Genomic DNA, 18,026 nt, shown 5'->3' with positions numbered 1-18,026 from the left:
CCCAGGGACGTGGGGCAGCTCTGCCCGGGGACACTCCGACGCAGGGAGCCAGCCCCGTCTCCGTGCCGGGGAGCAATCACAGCTCAGTCACTGCCCGAGTGGCTCCATTCCGTGAAAACAGTTAAGATCCTTTGCTGCCACTGATTTATTTTTTTTTATTATTATTATTATTATTCAGAACTGCAATATGCTGCTCATATACTCTGGGTAATTTACTTTTCTAATCAAATTGATTTCCATTCAAATGAATTCTCTTGTCCGTCTCTATTCCAGTAATGTTATTTTAAGCATAAGCTGTGTCTTGGTACAAATGTATAATCAAACGGGTAGATGCAGAGGGCATTGTGGTACTTTATGGTGAATCAAATAGAAGTGAAATTATAGAAGCTTTTAGGCGCAATAATTTATGTATTGTAACTTCTGGTTGGGCCCAGCGAGTGAGATTACATACCCCTCCTGGATTTATCTGTCGTCTTGGTTTGTGGCTCAGCATTTCTTTCTTTTTTTTTTTTCCTTTTTGTCCTTGCGTTGAATTAGACTGATCTAATTCCTCTCCCAGAGGGAGCAGAGGCCCAGGGGTCGAGGGCTGGGTGAGGGCTGCCGGCCCTGTGGGACCCTGCCCGAACCCAGCAAGGACCGGACCCCACCACCGAGGATTTGGGGTACCACCCTGCTGTCATCGCCCCCATCCCAGCCCCAGCGCAGACAGCATCACCTGGGACCAAAAATCAAGTGCCTGCCTCACTTAGCCATCCTCCTGCAACGCATCCCTCCGTCAGCTGCTCGGGGAGCGGCCACATGTTAATTATCTGCACGCCGGTGGCAGCTTTCCTGCAGGAACATGTTAATTGCTGCCGTGCCACCGCCGCCACCGCTGGCTGTCACCATCCTGGTGCGACCCTGAGGACGAGGCCAGCCGCCACGCTTGCACTCCGACCCATCCCTGCCACCTCACACCATTCCTTCACCAAACCTGGGGCATAATCATTACTATTTTTATTATTACTCTCAAGCTATCCTACAATAACACTCCAAAGACCCTGCCTGCAGCCCTGCTTGCTGGGGCTGATTTATGTGCCGGTGGCAATCTTAATTCAGCGCCGGTGCACCCAAGTCAGCGCCGCAGAGCAAGGCGGGCACGGCGGCGTGCGTCAGGAATGATGCAGTTCCTACCCTTCACCCTTTATTTGTATTTTCTGTCCTGCACGATATATATCAGCCATCGCCGGCGCTGGAGTGCCGCTCCACAGTCTATTATAAAATGGCTTGGTGCAAAAGATGCATATAAATAAGAGAAGCCATGAAGTGTTCCTCAGCCGCTGGTGCAGGGAGCGCTCGCGGCCGTGATTTATAGCATCTGCTCGATGGGCCTCTCTGACATAAATCTCACACTTCATTCACATGTACGGAGTTAGGGAGAGGGAGCGGCGGCACCCCCAGCACCCGTGGGCGCACACCCTCTCTGCTCTTCCCCCCCGCCAGCAACCTCGGGGAAAGGGAGGCGAGCCGGGATGGATCCAGCTGTACCTGGTGTCTCGGCTCTGGCCAGGTGCAGCTCTTGCTCTCTCCTCTTTCCCACAGGGTCGAGAGCAGGGAAAGTGCCAGGCTCACACCGGAGCTCAGTGCTGGTGGAGCAGCGTGGTGCTGGGACACCGCAGCTCCCGGTGTCCGCTGCCTGCCTGCCGGCATCCCCCAGCTGCAAAGGCAAGGACCAATGCCTTCTGCAATGGCCAATGTCATCTGCAATGGCCAACATCGTCTGCAATGACCAACACCATCTGCAACGGCCAACGCCGTCTGCAATGACTGACACAGTCTGCAATGGCCAATGCCATCTGCAATGACCAATGCTGTCTGCAATGGTCAACACCATCTGCAATGGCCAACACAGTCTGCAATGACCAATGCCGTCTGCAATGGTCAACACCGTCTGCCATGACCAATGCCGTCTGCAATGGGCAATGCTTTTTGCACCAGCCAACATGGGTATGTCTGCCCGGGGCCACGCTGCTCCCGGGCCCTCCTGCACGTGGTTCCGGGCAGCTGTCTTCCAGAGCCTCCTGCTTTCCCCTATCTACAGCTCACATTTCGTGATCCTTCCAGGCACCTGGAAGCAAGTTCCTGGCCCTTTCGGCTCAGCCGTGTTTGGTTGCAGCCGGGCAGCCTCACCTCCTCCACTGCGGTGGGCGACGAGCTCCCCTTTGCCCTCCTGGGGTGGTACGTCATCAGGAGCCGGTGCAGAGCAGAGCTGGAAAAGATAAACTATAAAAAAGCCCCAAAAAGCAGCCTAAATCTGCAGCCCAGCGGGGACTGCAGTAAGCGGAACAGCTTTTACTCAATTTGGGCATTTTTTTCCGGAGAAGGAGGGAGCCGCTGGGCACTGTGAGAGACCTGGATGTATTTTCCCCCCAGCCACGCAGGTTGGAGCGGTGTCCCTGCTGTCCCCGGGCTGGTGGTCCCCGACCCCAGCACCCACCTGGCTGTGTCCCTGGGGGCCCATGGTGGGGACAACCTGCACCCAGAACAGCCCTGTAACACCCCGGGGACCAAAAACCAGCAGGGGCGGAGGTGAAGAGCCAAATTCAGAGAGTTTAGGTGGGTGCAGCGCTCCTGCGTCTCTCCCTCCGGAGCAGATCCCAAGAAAATGAAGACGGGTCGAGCCTTTAAAACCCAGGGCTGCCTCCCCGAAATCAGCTGTGATCCAATACAGCATCAACAGATCGTCATTGTTTAGTGCCCCAGGGAGGAGCGCACCCATGGGTGCACCCATCGCCCCGCGGCTCAGCCTCCTCCCTCTCACCCGGAGGGTGCTGCCGAAATCACGGCCCCGCGCCGGGCAGAGGGAGACCGGCCGTCTTATAATAATAGCGATAAAAATAATAACATTAACGTAAAGAGGAAATCTTTCTCCATCTGCCCCGCGTCTGCTCCACCGGTTTCCCCGCGCGCCGTGCCGGCCCCTCTCGGCTGCCGCAATGCGAGGCACGTTACAGCGCGGTCCTGCCCCCCCCCCCCCCCCCCGCACACTTTCCCTCTGCACATTTCTACAGCAATGTCGTTTACTTGGTTAAATAACTCATTTATCTTTTTATACTCTCTGCAGATCATAATACACCCACTCTGACAATACCGCACACCAAAGACCTAATTTTAGAAATGGTGTTTATAAGTAATCAGTTTGAAATATTGGAGCAGTCGTATGATGGTTTTTTTTCTGAAATACTGACGTTTGCAAGAAAGCTGCTCATAAGGAAAATTCTGATTATAACAACTCATTTAGAATAAATCAGTTTGAAATGGTTTATATAACACGGCGGTATGTGCTGTACATGAGCATCCAAGTTTCTGTGTTTTTCCTTTCGGTAAGATGAGATTAAATGAACCCCCAAATGCAAGTGGTTTTGGGCACTTTTTTTTTTTTTTTTTTTTGCTAAGCAGAGGAAATGCAGCTTCTCAGCAATTTTATGGCCAATTGGGTTGGGGAAAAAAAAAACCAGAAAGACAAAAATTACGGAGAGCAGAATTACCACCCTAACAGCCCACCCCGCTCCTGCTCGCCCCGACACCCCCAGCCCTCCCTTCCAGCTGGGGGGGGGGGTCCCTTGCACCCCACTCCACCCGCCCCGCAAGGGCATCTCAGGCTTTTTGGCTTTGCCGGGGGCTTTGCAATCCTTTTCCCCCCCCCTCCCCATCCCAAAACCAACGTCAACCCCTGCAACAGCCCCATCCCTGGGCAAAGCCGGAGCCAGGAGCCCCGGGGCAGGGGGGGCTCCAGCCTCACCACCGGAGCATCTTCCCCACCCACGCAGGTACCTCACCCCCCCAGCGCCGGCAGCAGGGATGGCGTTCGCAGCCACCAACGCCACGGAGCATCCTCACCCTGCGCCGGGGCCGGCCTCGAGCCACCCGCTGCCCGAGGCCTGGCAAACTCATCACACGTCTCCACGGGCCGGGGGCTGACTCCCGCCGTGGAAGCAGAACTGCCCAGCCGGGGCGCGGGGCAGCCGCCCCTGCAGCCGTCATTTACCTGCCCCTATTTTCGGAGCCCGATTAAGGTTTTCCCTTGACGATCGGGCAGAAGGCGCTCGGGGAAGCGGCAGGTTTTGGCTGACGCTGCATCCTCCGACCTCGGCCCTGGTCTCGGGCAAAACGCTCGAGCGCCGCTTCGGGGGGCTGCGAATTAAATTTAAAAAAAAAAAAAAAAAAATACAGCAAGCGTGATAGCGAGGGAGCACGTGACGCGTCCAGGAAAGAAAGCCACAAGATGCCCAAAGCCAGCTCAGGTGAGGTGGGGGGAGAGCCCAGGGCAGGGAACTCCAAAAACCCCCAAATTTGGGCAGAAGGATGCCGCGGGCCAAGGCTGGGGTTCGTGTCACGGCTCAAAGTGGAGCCCGGCCCCTCGGGGCAGCACGGGGCCCTGGAGCCCCTTCAGCACCTCTTAACAACCACTTCTGATTAACAACATCCACCACCCACAAAGAAAGAAACCAGAGCAAAAAAAAAAAAGCTTTTAATTGTAATTTACTTTATTATTTTGTAAATGTGAATTTTACAAAGCGTTTTACAATTAATGATCACATTGGGGTTTTTTTTTTAAATGGATTTTTCATCATATGAAAACAGCTATGAGCACAGTTCCAACTCGGGGGTCTTAATCTTTTCTCTTTTTTTTTTTTAGTTACTGATATATCGTGTCAGCCATGGCTACAAAATAACAGTCTTAACTATACAGAGTAAGAGCACATAAATACTAGTGAATAATGCACGATAAAAAAAAAAAAAAAAAAAAAAAAAGAAGCTAGCATCGTTCGTGGCTGAGACAGTTGAGGAACATAATTCAGTGGTACTGTGAGATTTCCGTACAGCACAGAAAGTATTTTTAACAGTCATGAATTACAGTACTACTTAATACCCTATGAAGACGCTTTAAAAACAACCTTGTACTTTAAGTCCTTTTTTTCCCAAACATTCTGTCCAAAGGATTAATGTTCTATTTGAATCAAGTGCCATCCAAATGTTCAAGTCAAAAATATTTATACATTTATACTCAGTTGTTTTTTTTTTTTTTATTTCTTTATTATTTCTTTTTTTTTTTTTTTTTGTCTGCTAAAAATAGTATTGCAAGTTTTGGCTTTTACCTTGACATAAAAATCACAATTTTGTGTGCAAAACGCTTAAACAGTGGAAGAAACTCATCGGAGGAGTTGAGGGGTTTCCAATGTGAGTGCGTTAGACGTCAGCCCCCCCCGGGCGAGCGGGGCTGGGGAGCTCCCCGCTCGCTTCCCTCCCACCCCGCGCGCTCGGGGCTCGCTCGCTCGCTCGCGGCGCGACCGATTCAGACGGCAGGAACACTTCCAACAGCGGTTGAAGCCCGAGGTGGCCGCGGACTGGCCACGGGGTGCTGGGGATTTACTGCCGGGGAGGCGGCGGGGGCTCGTCCCGGTTTTCCCGTTGGCCCTTCTCCACCGGCGGCGAGCTATTTCCAGAAAAACAAGCGATCCTCGAGCGAAAACCCGTCGGCAAAGGGCTGAGGGGAGGCGGCGGCCCCCCGCGTAACGCCACGGCTGGGACGCTCCACTCCCTCGAACGCTGGCCGAGCCGTGGGCAATTCCAGTTTTGGGGGGGCCGCGTGGGGTTGAGCCCCTCGCCCGGCCGCAGGAGGGGAGCGCCGGTGCGCGGCACCCACGGCCCGGCTCCCCTCCGCCCGCCCTCCCCCGGGGAATTTTTAGGGTGAAACCACAGTTAGAAGAACGAAACCATCGAGGTGGCAAAAAGGACCCGCTCCCCAACTTCTTCCCTCCCCGCGGGCGGCTCCCACCCGCGCCGGCGTCGCCGCCACCGGAGCGGCGCGGGAACGTCGCCGGCCCGCGGGACACGGGGGGCTTCGCCGCGACCCCCCGGCCAAAGCTGGGCCCGCGGGACGCGGGGACGCGGCAGAAGAAGGTCATGCAGCCCTTCTGCAAAGCGGCAGCTCTCAGGATGGTGGTGTTAATTGGCGCTAACGAGGAGGAGAGGGGCTGGCTTCTACACTATATGGCAGCTGCAGGTAACTTGTATGCTTACACTCCGTTTTCTTTAAAGGTGCTTGGTATAACTTTAGATATATAATATACATGTAATATTGCTAATAGTCAAGCATAAGAATAAAGGTGCAGACATACCATAAATACTGATGCTTTGATTTTACACTATCAGACCTAGATGAATGCAGTTTCCTATTCACATTATAAAGCAGCCCCAAATTCTATAATTTAAAATAGTGTCGTAAACAAAGAGGAGGAAGGAGTCGGTTATGATCTGATCTTCTTAATCTGTTTTCCTTGGAAAAAATGATCAAAAAATTCTAAGGCACTCAGGAAAGCCGCATACAATCGATGGACTGCTCTGTTCTCACCTTACATTCAGTATTTTAAAGGGGTTACTTTTTTTTTTTGTTTTTGTTTTTTTCGGAAGAATACAATCATTACCATATAACATTTTCAAACATATCATTAATCCTCCACACACAGGAAACATTAGTGCAAAATGCTTGCCCTCATCTACCAGATAAGGAAAAACCCAACGCCCTTCACATTTTAGAAGTTTGCCTTCCTAATAAAATAATTAATAAAACAAACAAACCCAAATCAAAAAAAAAAAAAAAAAAGAAAAAAAGAAAAAAAAAGAAAAAACCCCAAAAATATACAGGAAGTTGTGCTAGGTATAAAAATATATATTTTCACTGTGCAACTTGACTCTCTTCAGACTCTCTGTCCTAAGCCATTCAAGTACTTCTGCTGCTGCCCCCCCCTGGGGTGGCCCCGCCGGCCAGGGCCGTCTGTCTGGGCGCGGGTTTGGTCCAGAATTAATACCTGCAGCCAACTGCGAACCCCGGCTGGCGGGCTCAGCCTGCTCACCGAACCCCGGCAAGTGCCAAAAAGGAGGAGGAATCCTTTGCAGTATCTTTAATATATCGATATATGCACACAGACACACAACGAAGGGACGACTTTTGATCTCCGACACCCCGACCTGCTCCCAGCTTGCCTCAAACTTTTGGCAAACCCAAACTTTGGGGGATCAGGAGGGGCCTCAGCCAAACCCGACCCCCCGAGCCCCGCCAACCCGGCCGAGCTGCCCGAGAGCTGGCCCCCCAGAAACCGCTCCCGGGGGGGACGGGGACACCCCCGGGGCCAAGGAACCGGACGGCTCCGTCTCCTCGGGAGCGTCCGGGGAAGAAGCCCACCCCAAGCTCAGCCCTGTGGTCCCCGGTACACCCCCCGCTCACGTTCCGTCCTCTGGCCGCGTGCCCCCGGCACGGGTAAGCACCGACCGGCATCACCGCGCAAGAAGGAGCCTCCTCCCGTGGCAACGCCGGGCAGGGGACGAGCTGCGCCGGCTCCGGGCTTCGGCGAGAGCGCGAGTTTTGTTTGCCGACGTGGGTAAAGTGCAAATAGAGCCCCCGGCCGTGCTCGTCCCCGCTCCCCGAAGCATCGCGCACCTCTGCACCGGCTCATCACGCCGTCACCTGCACCAGCCCCCCCACCCCACCCCACCGGCAGCAGGGCGCCCAGTCCGGGGCGTCACGGTCCACCCAAGCCAAGCCGTGCCAAAACTCAAGAGCTGTGCAAGACGTGAGGCAGAGACCGCCCCGTCCTTGACTGTTTTTTTCTCGGGGCAAGGAGCAGTGGAACAGGCTGAGCGCCGGACAGCTTTGTTACCACGATGCAAAAAACTGCTTCAAGTATCAAAGAAAAGAAAACAAATGGCCAAAAGTTGGGTTATCCTCTCCCCGCTCCCCCTTTCCCAATGGAAATACAAAGAAGGAAGAAAAACCCTGAGCAAAGCGCTGTCTGGATTCAGGAACCAAAGCAGGAAAGAAAAGAAGAGCGCAGCCACAGTAGCCTTCAAAAGCGACTCTCGGCGCACCTTGCGTTTGTTCAATAGTCCCAAACTTGTGAAAGAACGAGCTGCAAATACCATTAAAGCAGGCCGCCTAAACACAGTAAAAATAATAATTAAAAAAAGAAAAGGAAAAAAGCCATACTTGGCTTTCACGTCACTGCCCCCATCCCTTGGGTGCACCCCGGCTTCAGCATCCCCGCGGGTGCCCGTCCCCCCCCCAGCCCGGCGGCAGCACCCAGGGCGAAGCCGCGGCGAGCGGGGACGGGCAGCGACTGTGCCCAGCGCCCTGCGGGAGCCGGGTCTGCGGGAAGGGTTACGGTCGCTTTGGGGCATTTCTAAGGGCGAGCGGGCAGAGCCGATGCAGGCAGGAGGCAGCAAGCGGAGGGGGTGAGCTGGTACCCGCTGCCCGGCCAGGCTCCAGGGGCACCTGCAGGTCCCATCCCTGCGCCCGCACCATCGAGCCGAGGCCAGCTGGGGCCACCAAAGCCAACACAGCCTGGGGACATCAGCTTTCAATTTAAAAAAAAAAAAAAAAAAAAAAAAAAAAGGCAAATAACTCAACATTGGGCTTTTCCCCAGAAGGGCCCATCTGGAGGATGAGCAAGAGGCGAACCGCTTGCTCTTTCCCAAAATCTCTTCACAGAAGGGCACAAAGCTAATTTTTTTTTTTAACTTTTTTTGCATCTAATACACTCCAAATTATTAAAAAGTGAGAGCCTGGATGGCCTGGGGAGGAGGGGAGGGGGCAGCGGGCGATCCCCGCACACCGGCGGCTGCACCGTGCCCAGCCTCCGGTGCGGATGCTGCTGGGAGCCGACGCCGAGAGCTCCCGGCTCCGCGCCCTTCGGAGCAAGACCAACATGCTTTCCGTGCTCAGATTCCCCTCCAAAGCCCTTCGCAGGCGGCCGAGGGGGCTACTCCCCCCCCCCCAGGAGGTGGCCCCAGGACTTGGTCTGCCTGCCTGCACGCCCTGTTGCGGTGGGGTGACGCGAGCCTGTTCGCCCAAGAAGCGGGTGACGTGAAGTTGCAAGCAAGGAGAAGCAAACGAAAAGGAGTCGCTGGGAGGGAGGGAGGGAGAAACCAAACCCAAAACCCAGCTGTATTGGGGAAAAAAAACCCGACAACAACCACAACACCGGCCAGGGTCTCCACCTGCATCCCACGCAGTCCTCCTGACACGTGCAAGCCTCAACTCCCGCGGAACCATCCCTGCTCCCGGGAACTGGATAAAAATCCCCGAGACAACGGCACCGAGTCTCCGCCAGCCTCCGGCAGCGGCCGGGCACCGCAGCACCCTGCCCCGCAGCACCCTGCCCCGCAGCACCCTGCCCCGCAGCACCCACGGCAAGGGGCTCCCTCCGACACCAGAAGCCTCTAACGATTTCCCCCACCCTGTCCCACTTGGCTAGAGCCCTTCTGCTAGAGACAAACATCGCCAGTCACAGCACTTGTACCCTAACACACCTTGCTTTCCTGTTAAGTGACGGTAAAACTTTCTTTAGAGGACAAGGTTAACGATGGCTTTACTTCTGAGCTGAGTAATGGATGGGGTGGTGATGATGGGGGGTGGTGGTGGTGGTTGGGGGGGGGGTTGGCTAGCTTTTCTCCTCCCCTTCTTAAAATAAAAAAAAAAAGGAAAAAAAAAAAAAAAAAGAAAAAGCTACAATCTTATAGACTAACCTCAGGAATATCAAAAAAGGAGCCCAATATTTTTTTTTAAGTAGGTCGCCACAGACCTAGTCGTTTACAGTATAACGAATGCGATTATTTCCTTCATAAATTTTAAATACAAGCAGAATAAAAATCACATTTTTTTCAGGCAACAGTAGCAGTTCAGTAGGTAAGTGGCTTGATCACATTTTTTGTTTTGTATTAGTAATGCATGCAAGCAGCTTTAGTATTACAGATCCCTTATAGGTCACGAAACGTTTGCTCTCTTTATAAAGTCCCTCCGTAAGTACCATCTTGTCTTCTCACGGGAGTTTCGGGCCGGCTGGAGGAGCCTGAACCTTGTTCAAAAGGTTGCGGAGTGCTTTGGGTATCCGATGCCATAGCATCTGTGGCAGCTGCCTCCTGTATCACAGAGCCAGCCCCTTCGGCATCCTCGCTCTGTTCGAAGGACTGGTTGGATCCATTGCTTAGCTCTACGTTCACCGTGTTAGTTCTCAAGGCTACTATAGTTCCTGAATCGCTCCTCCTTTCTGCATAGATTCGCTGCTCAAAGACCTGAGCAGTGTTGGGCTGGAATTCAGGATCCAGGGGGACACTGTTTGTGGTGGAGCCCATGACCGTGCGGTACATCTCCATCCCTTCTGGCAGCATGGACTTAATCTTCGGCAGCCAGCGCTTGCGGACCCGGCGGGCGTTGGTGCACATATCGGCTGCTATAACATTCATCTCGCTTTCCTTAAAGCTCGGGGCAAAATTCTGACAATACACTGCAAAGACAGGGATACATACAGCTGAGGATTCAGAGAAAGCAATACAAAGGCGGCACAAAGGTGATCACAGCCTCTGCCCCGTCCTAGAGACCTGCCGCGGGGCTTAGCGTGGGCTGATGCCACGGAGGGGAGGCTCGCCCGTGGACCAGAGCTCTCGCAAGGACAGACTTACAGACAAGGACTCCTCAGCTCAAGATAGAGACAATCGAGAAGGGATAAAACCAGAAAGCTGAAAAATCCCAGGTGGCACAGGGAAGGGGCTGGAGAAGGACCACTCACTCCCCGGGGACCCAGCGAGCCCCACAGGTACCGGGGTCCTGCAGCCTCCAGCCGGAGCGCGGCACCCACGGCCGCAGCACGCCGGGACGGCCGAAAGCGAGAGATGGACCCAGAAAAGGTCAACACGAACTCCTCAACAGTAGATCCGTTAGTGGCTCTTAAAACCACGGTGGTGCGGGCAGAGCTGCGGGGCTGGCAAACGTCAGAGCTGCTCTCGACCGAGCAGAGGGGACTGCCCGAAGGACCGTCCTCTGCCCGTCCCACGCTTCGCACCGGCCGCTGCAGAGCCAACCGGCACCGCACGGACCACCGGCCCGGCCAGCGCGGCTGCTCCGACATCCCACCACCGGCGCATCAGCTGGCACGTAGCCTGCCGAAGCCCAGAATACCTCGGCTGCAGCCTGGCTCCTCCACGGGGGCCAAGCACCTGATGTTACGGAGCAACATCCAAGAAACTGCCATGGTGAATAATTATCAACTAAAGCTTGTGCGCAGGGTAGAATTCAGGCAGTGAGAAGACATTTTATGCCCTGACACATGACAGCATGTTGTAGGCGCTGTCACTGCAGAACAATGCCTTTCCAACCTCCGAAGGTATTTGCAAGGACCAAGGCTGGAAGGTTCAGACCCAGGGCTCCCTGGGGTGAAGCTGCTAATGGGGAGGCTGTCTCAGGAGAGCACCACGAACAAGCTACGGGCAAGCACCAACAGCACAGTCTAGTGATTTTGTCTTTATGTACTGGACATCTGCCACCTTATCCTTTCTCTCCACGTGCTACAGATCTCAGAGGGTGGCTGGAAGGCCCCTGGAGTTCAGCAGCACAGCAACAATTAGGGAGAGGAAAGATTTATCTTCCAAATCTTAAAAATAAAAAATAGATTGCTTAGAGTTTCATTTTCCAGCGCAATAATATTTACATAAAGATTTACTATCCAGAATCCAGCGAGGGTGAGAGAACACATTGCTTTCCACTGTATATCAAGCCCACGGTAAACAAGCTTCGCTGCACTAACCCATCAGGGTTTCCTACACCACACAGGTCCCCACTCACCAGCAGGCACCTTTTGTCCCACAGCACACTCCTTGTATTCAAGGGTGACTGCAAGAGCCAAATATTTACCCATTTGTTTCTGGTGCCTGCCATAAACAATGAAACTACCTTGATGGAAGTAGCAAAACTCTCCTTTTCTTGTACGAACACCAGGCGCTGGGCACAAATATGCACACTGAAGCAGGTAGCCTTGCACATCTCAGCCCTGGCTAAAGTTAGGGTGCTGTGTAATCATGCAAACACAGGGGATCTTACCTGCAGGACAGCAGAAGGGGTGTTCAACAGCTGAACCTTTTGTACCCCCGGCTCTGAGACAGAGCTCAGCGGCTCTACAGAAAGACAGACTGACTGGCTGAGCCACGTGGCACGATGCAGAACTTTGTTTGCAGTTCAAACGTTAAAAGCAAAAGGTCCTGTTGCTTTATGCAATCTTTTGAAAAGGCAATTACTTGCAGCAGGGCTCCCATTTTACATATTTAAAAAAAAAAAAAGTCTACAAAATATATTCAAGGACATAGACTGTAAAACTAACGGAAAGGCTGCCAGCGAGATGGAGAGCAGATCCTCCCATGCTGCCAGGGCTGAAGCAGCCAGTGGATTCCCTGATTCCTGGGGGCCCATTTACTGCTGAAGACCAACAGCCCCCAAAGCCCAGGGCACTGCAAAGCACGGCTGCTCTCGGGCATCCCCACAGCCCGGGCACAGCGGGGCCAGCACCTCCCAGAGATGCGCGGAGGACGTCTCTGCGAGATGGATTGGAGCTGTATGCTCTGCTCCTGTAAACCAGGGGATTTGGCAGAGCCCTGCACTTGGATGAATCCAAATATGAGCCGGAGCCTGGGGGCATAAAAGCCAGCACATGGAGATGGCCTGTTTCAGAGGTATGAAGCTCTGAACGTTGCCAAAACCATAATTTCAATTTCCTTCTTAAAGCCCCTATCAATAAAATGATTAACTGTAAAATTAGTGCTTTAAAATATTGCAAAACAGTCAAGTAGCAAAAATGTTTTATATTAAGACACTGCCAAAACCCACGAAAAATTAACTTCAGCCCCCCAAAATGATGCAAAATAAAAAATAAATTAATTTTCCTACAACCTAATTTCACCATATATAGTTCCCATTATTACACAACAGAGATGGCCTTCCCTGCTTAGGTTTCGGCTTTGCTTTCGGCATGCTGTTCCAACAGAGCAGCAGTAAATCTCTCTCCTTACATTTGACTGCATTAAGAACCCTGCTGTCCAGGGGCTTCCTGCTGGGATCGCTCGTGGAGGACCGGATTCCAGTTCCGCAGCTGTTGGCGAGCGTGTTCCTGCAAGAAAGGCAAAGGAAGATCCTGACACCGGGGACTCCAAGGGACAGCCACTGCCTCGTCCTCTTCCCTTTAGGTTCTTACAGAGGGATCACCACGTTGCACGATTTTAAGGTAAGGAACTGGAAAACCTGGTGCTCGGGTTCAAGCATCGTTAAGAAAAGGCACAGAAATCAGTGCAGCATATACAAAGGATGAAGCACTCATGAGAAATTATCTATTAACATGGTTAAAACACCAGAAACTAAACCGAATCCCTTGGGAGAGCACAAAGAGGACATACCGATCAAAGAAGGTGGCCAGAAGACGTCTCAGAAGGACCTTGTGTTTGACACCGGCACATAAGTGGCAATTCATCAGCTGCCCCCGGGTGATGTAAACACCTGAGCCTGGAAGGGTTGGAGAGGGAGAATTCAAAATTAAACCGTTGCCTCGCTGACAGCACTGCCTGCAAGCCACAAACAAACTGCTCCTCCTGCGCTGGTCGGTCCTGACGCTGGTGTGACACGGGAGGGAGCGTGCTCGTCACGTCCTGCTACAGAAGCCCAACAAGGATGGCAGGATTTTTGGAAAAGCCTAGCAGGGACGGTTATTGCAGTCCCTCAGGGCCTTGGCAAGTCCCAGGTAATAATAATTCCTAACTTTATCCGTACAGAAAGGAAGTCTGGAAATGAAATGACCCTTTTAAAAATTTTTTTTGCAAAGACACACAGTGCAAGGCTTTATTCTGTGATTTTATATGTACAGAACAGATTATTTATTCTTTCTGAAGGAAGAAAACCCCAATCCATTTGGCCTTTTCTTTTCTCAAGTGAAAGATCGTAGAATACATAACTAGAAAGAAAGGAAAAAAACCCCCATCTAGCACAGAAAAGGTACTCGGTTACACTACAGATCTAACTGTTTCCAAAAACCCCAGCCCATCACCTCTTGATACTTCTGGTGAGCAGGGAATTTTCCTTCTAATGCACAGGAACTGCTGACTTTGAAATAGCCTGCCTTTAAGGACATTCTCCAGAAGAAAAAGGAGCCCCTGCCAAAGCAGCTTTACCCGTCCAGGGGTTTGGCAGTGCTTTACAGCAGGTTTCTTATCGAACCCTTTTACTTTGCACATAGCTCACAGACCAAACCGCTCCTGCCTCAGCATCGGCTTGCAGGGGGAGGTTACCCTATTTTTCAAGCGTACTGTTATACAAGAGGGTTTTGGTATTTGCTTTTAATTAAGATTAAATAATGGGTCGTATCTGGATCCAGAACACACTCTGTTCTCAAGATGTAAAAACATCTACTGCAGAAATAAAATTACCTCCTGGATTTCCAGGAAAGCCTACAGATGATTGTCCCTGATCTTCCGGATGAAGACGGAGCTGCAGAGCAGCCCACGCGGGCGGGCTGCGCCGGGGCGGGCGCCCAGCACCTCCCCGAGCCCGACCCTCTCCCCGGGGTAGGCAGCTGCCTGCACCTTCCCTGCCGCCGTGGGCAGCCCGGGCCACTGGTCCTGCCCCCGAAAATAGCAAGCATCGCTCCGGATCTCCGAGCCATCCCACTTCTCGCCAGGTATCTTCCACGTATCGTCTTCCACGTATGTATTCGCCACGTATCTTCCGTGTATTCTCCTCCACACACAGTATCTGTCCATCAGATGTACTACGACGACTGCAAGGCTTGTTGAAGACCCTCTTGGAGAGAGATGCTGAAGTTTGCAGAATCAGTCATGGCGTGAAAAATCAGAGACAAAAGGAAAATACTCCGAACGGAGAGTTGAGGAAAACTTTCGCTGCAGGACCCTCCTGCGTGCTCCGGGCTCGAGCCCCTCGCCCAGGTCTCACCAGGTTTGAGACAGGAATTAGCTTTCTTCAGCAGCGGTATTTTAAGAGATAAGCCATCAGAGAGAACGCCAGACACTACCGAGGGTAACTTCACTTTAATAAATAAAAAATAACTGAGGCAGCCACTATCGGTTAGTGATATTAATCTACTTTTTTTCCAGATTGAAAAATGTAAATCAAGCAGAGCTGCCTCAAGCCAGTTTGCAGCTCTCACTGTGAAAATAACCTGCACCACTTGATGGTTTTAAGAAGTCTCACATAGAATGTAAATGGGTAGAAAATGAATATTCCAGATACAGAATAAATACTTGTGGTTGTACGCTGTGCTGTTGCATGTGCCTTTTACTCCTGCCTTCTATCAAAGACTCACTCTCCATCAGATGGAAATCTTTCTGGGCATCCCCTGAAATTCAGATTTCTTCTACAGACTGCAAATAAAAATCACACTACTCACCAAGAGATAAATGACCAGAAAGAAAGGACAACTGATTTGGATTGATTGTGCTGCCACACGTCCTTTTTGTACCAAGGGCTTTACAGGTATTAATTAAACCTCCCTGCCTGGGCAGCAGGTACGGGCTGTCATGCAAAGATCGCTTCATCTAAACATAGCTACGTCCAAGGGAAAAAACTTCACAACAGCACGGGCTATAGGCTGAGAGGACCATTGCAGCAAAGGGAAGCTGGGGGGGAACTTATAAAAGCAGATTATAACTATTTAAACTGGAATTTGACCTGGACACCCCAGTCAAACATCCATCTTCTGTGCAGCGCTTGGGGTAACTGGGCTGCAGGCTGGCACAGCCACAGTTTCACACCTACTGGATTTCACTCTTTATCCAGCCCTACACCACCAGTATCATTAAAAGCTAAACAGCACCATCTTCCACCTCAAGTTGGCCATAAATCCTTTATAGAGAAGTAGTGAATTCTCCCAATATCGTAAATTCCCCCAAAATGAAAAAGAAAGGTAGAAGAAAGGACCAAAACCAATTCCTTCTCTTTCTACTGCAGCGTTCGACCATTTAGTAACGCCCCCAATTTTTAAAAAACTTTTACAGGTTTTTCAAATCTTGTTCACTGACACAAATTTATCTCCTTTGCTTTGTAAATCTTATAATGTGATAGGGTTTTTTGGGTTTGGGTTTTTTTTTTTTTGTTTTTTTTTTAGATCTGTGCATCTAAATCAAAACACAATTGCAATGCAGCCCACACCAATAGGGAAGAACACAAGCTGGAGAATTCAATTAAAATGCTAAATTAATTCAATTGAATAAATCCTGTTAATGACACATTTTTCTATCAGCAAATTAAAGGAAACTTAGAACCTTTAAAAAGATGACTGGGGATGAATAATCCAGAAAGACACAGCAAGGGCACACAAGATGCACGACTCCAGCAACAGTGCAAGCAAGATGAACACATTTCAAGAAGGAAAACATCAGCGATCCCCAGGTGTTCTCAAGCAAAGAAAAGGTACCCCCTCATTACCTGCAACGAGCTCAAGTTTTTCTCCAGGATCTCCCTCTGAGTAGAGTTTCGGGTGGCAACGGTATCCGATTTGACTGATAAGACTGGCTGGGAGAGCAACTAGATCCCGTCGTATGAGGACACAGGAGCGGTTCTCCAGTGGGATCTGCTCTGGCTTCTCTTGAGCAACTTAAAAATTAAAAGGGAAAACCATTAAAGCAGTTTATTATGCAGGCACAACATTAACAGAAGGTCACACTTTGGCCTTTTCCCGTAGCTGTTGGAAATATTCCTCCCTCTGGAAGTACAACCACTCGCCAGGGCTATCGGCCACAGGGCAGATGCCACCTGAAAGCACGAAAAGGTCCCCTGGTCTCCCCCATCATCTACCACAGCACTCTCGTATGCACGTTCAGGTTCTGCGAGAGGGATTCTTAGAATCTAATTATGCTTTAACTTTTCCTAAGTTAATCATTTATGAAAATGGGCAACTCTGCACAGCTGGCATCGTTCTGCAAGTGCAGCATACGGAGCTGGCTTTCCCAAACACTCCCAGAAGAATGGCAGGTTACTTCACCAGGGGTTTCTGAAACAGGCAATAAATTGCCCGAGTTTGATAAATACCTGCATCAGTACCATAACTACTTCTCCTGATGTTTTTTTCCTGCTGAAGTTAAAAGCCAGACCCTGCAGATACCCACTGCACCGAGAAAGGTCACTGTAGCTTCCCCCGAGGATGGCACCCACCAGCCCCCTCCTGCAAGCTCCAACTCACCCTCCAAAGCGCCTTCTCTTACTCTGCCTTTTGCAGGCTAACGTTTCCTCTCAATAACAAGAAAGACCCCAACCAACAAGCCAAAAAATGTTATTAAGCTGTGGCTTCAAAACCAAATTACTGGGGTTTTGCCAGGACGCAGCTGTGACTTGCCCCAACGTACCGTCCCCAGAGCCTAGCACTGCCCATTAGCAACTGTTAACGTTAAAAAGCTGGAAGTACCGAGCTGTCCTACCAGCACCGCGCAAGTTTGTGTCCTGCGGGCATACAGACGATTTGCTTTCTAAAGCACATTTACAGTGCAAGTCCACAGGCTTGCTTAAAATGACAAATTTTGACAGCAAAAGAGGGCTGACATGGGTGTACATAAATGCCAGCTGCACTGGGACATGGTGGGAGCAGTTACAGTTCTGTATGGCAGCCCATCTCTACGATGATCCATCTTTTTTCCCAAAACTGTTTGATAATGTAGCAAGTGCCACACGTGAAATCAAACCCAGCTCTGTGCTTCAATATCTGTGAATACAGAGAGAAGAAAAAACCCCAGCAATTAGCGTTTCTGAACTCAAAATGTCTCCTACTCAAGAGAAGTCTTTTCCTGCAATTATTTCGGCGTTCTGGGGGCCACTTTTCCTCTCTCTAGATAAAATAACAAGTTTTGCAGACTTGTTGCTGCAGTAACCAAAGGGCGATGGCTCCCGTACAATGGGAGCAGTGTTCTAACTAGGACATGCCCCGCGACGCCGTGCTGTGCCGTGGCATCCTATCGCAGGCACGGGGCTGGAAGCATCCCCACCCTCATCGCTCTCTCTTTCCCTAATAAGTTGGAATACCACGAAGATGCCCCTTGCTCGTGGAGCCGCACGGCAGCAGAGTAGCGTTTCCTTCAGTGATTAAGGACCAAACAGGGGCAGAACAATTCACGTGATGTTTTTAAACTAACTTCTCTTGCCATCACAGCCCGATTATCTATGCAAAGTG

At 51.2% G+C, this 18,026-nt stretch overlaps 1 protein-coding gene across 6 annotated transcripts in view; it reads right to left on the bottom strand.

The window, feature by feature from the left end:
- Window positions 1–4,503: 4,503 nt before the first annotated feature.
- Window positions 4,504–18,026, bottom strand: part of NACC2 (NACC family member 2) — a 63,594-nt gene continuing 50,071 nt past the window's right edge. For all 6 annotated transcript variants that reach the window (XM_029999657.2, XM_029999661.2, XM_041119741.1 and 3 more), the window contains exons 3-6: window positions 16,292–16,459; window positions 13,255–13,360; window positions 12,874–12,971; window positions 4,504–10,322 (exon numbers count right to left, since the gene is read on the bottom strand). In XM_029999657.2, coding sequence (XP_029855517.1) covers window positions 9,823–10,322; window positions 12,874–12,971; window positions 13,255–13,360; window positions 16,292–16,459 — 872 coding nt within the window. In that variant the 3' untranslated portion in view covers window positions 4,504–9,822. The remainder of the gene's footprint in view (window positions 10,323–12,873; window positions 12,972–13,254; window positions 13,361–16,291; window positions 16,460–18,026) is intronic.

Source organism: Aquila chrysaetos, chromosome 24 (assembly GCF_900496995.4).
Source record: "Aquila chrysaetos chrysaetos chromosome 24, bAquChr1.4, whole genome shotgun sequence".
Classification (NCBI taxonomy): Eukaryota; Metazoa; Chordata; class Aves; order Accipitriformes; family Accipitridae; genus Aquila; species Aquila chrysaetos.
The sequence above is the reverse complement of the archived record's forward strand: the minus strand, read 5'-3'. Positions and strand labels throughout refer to the sequence as shown.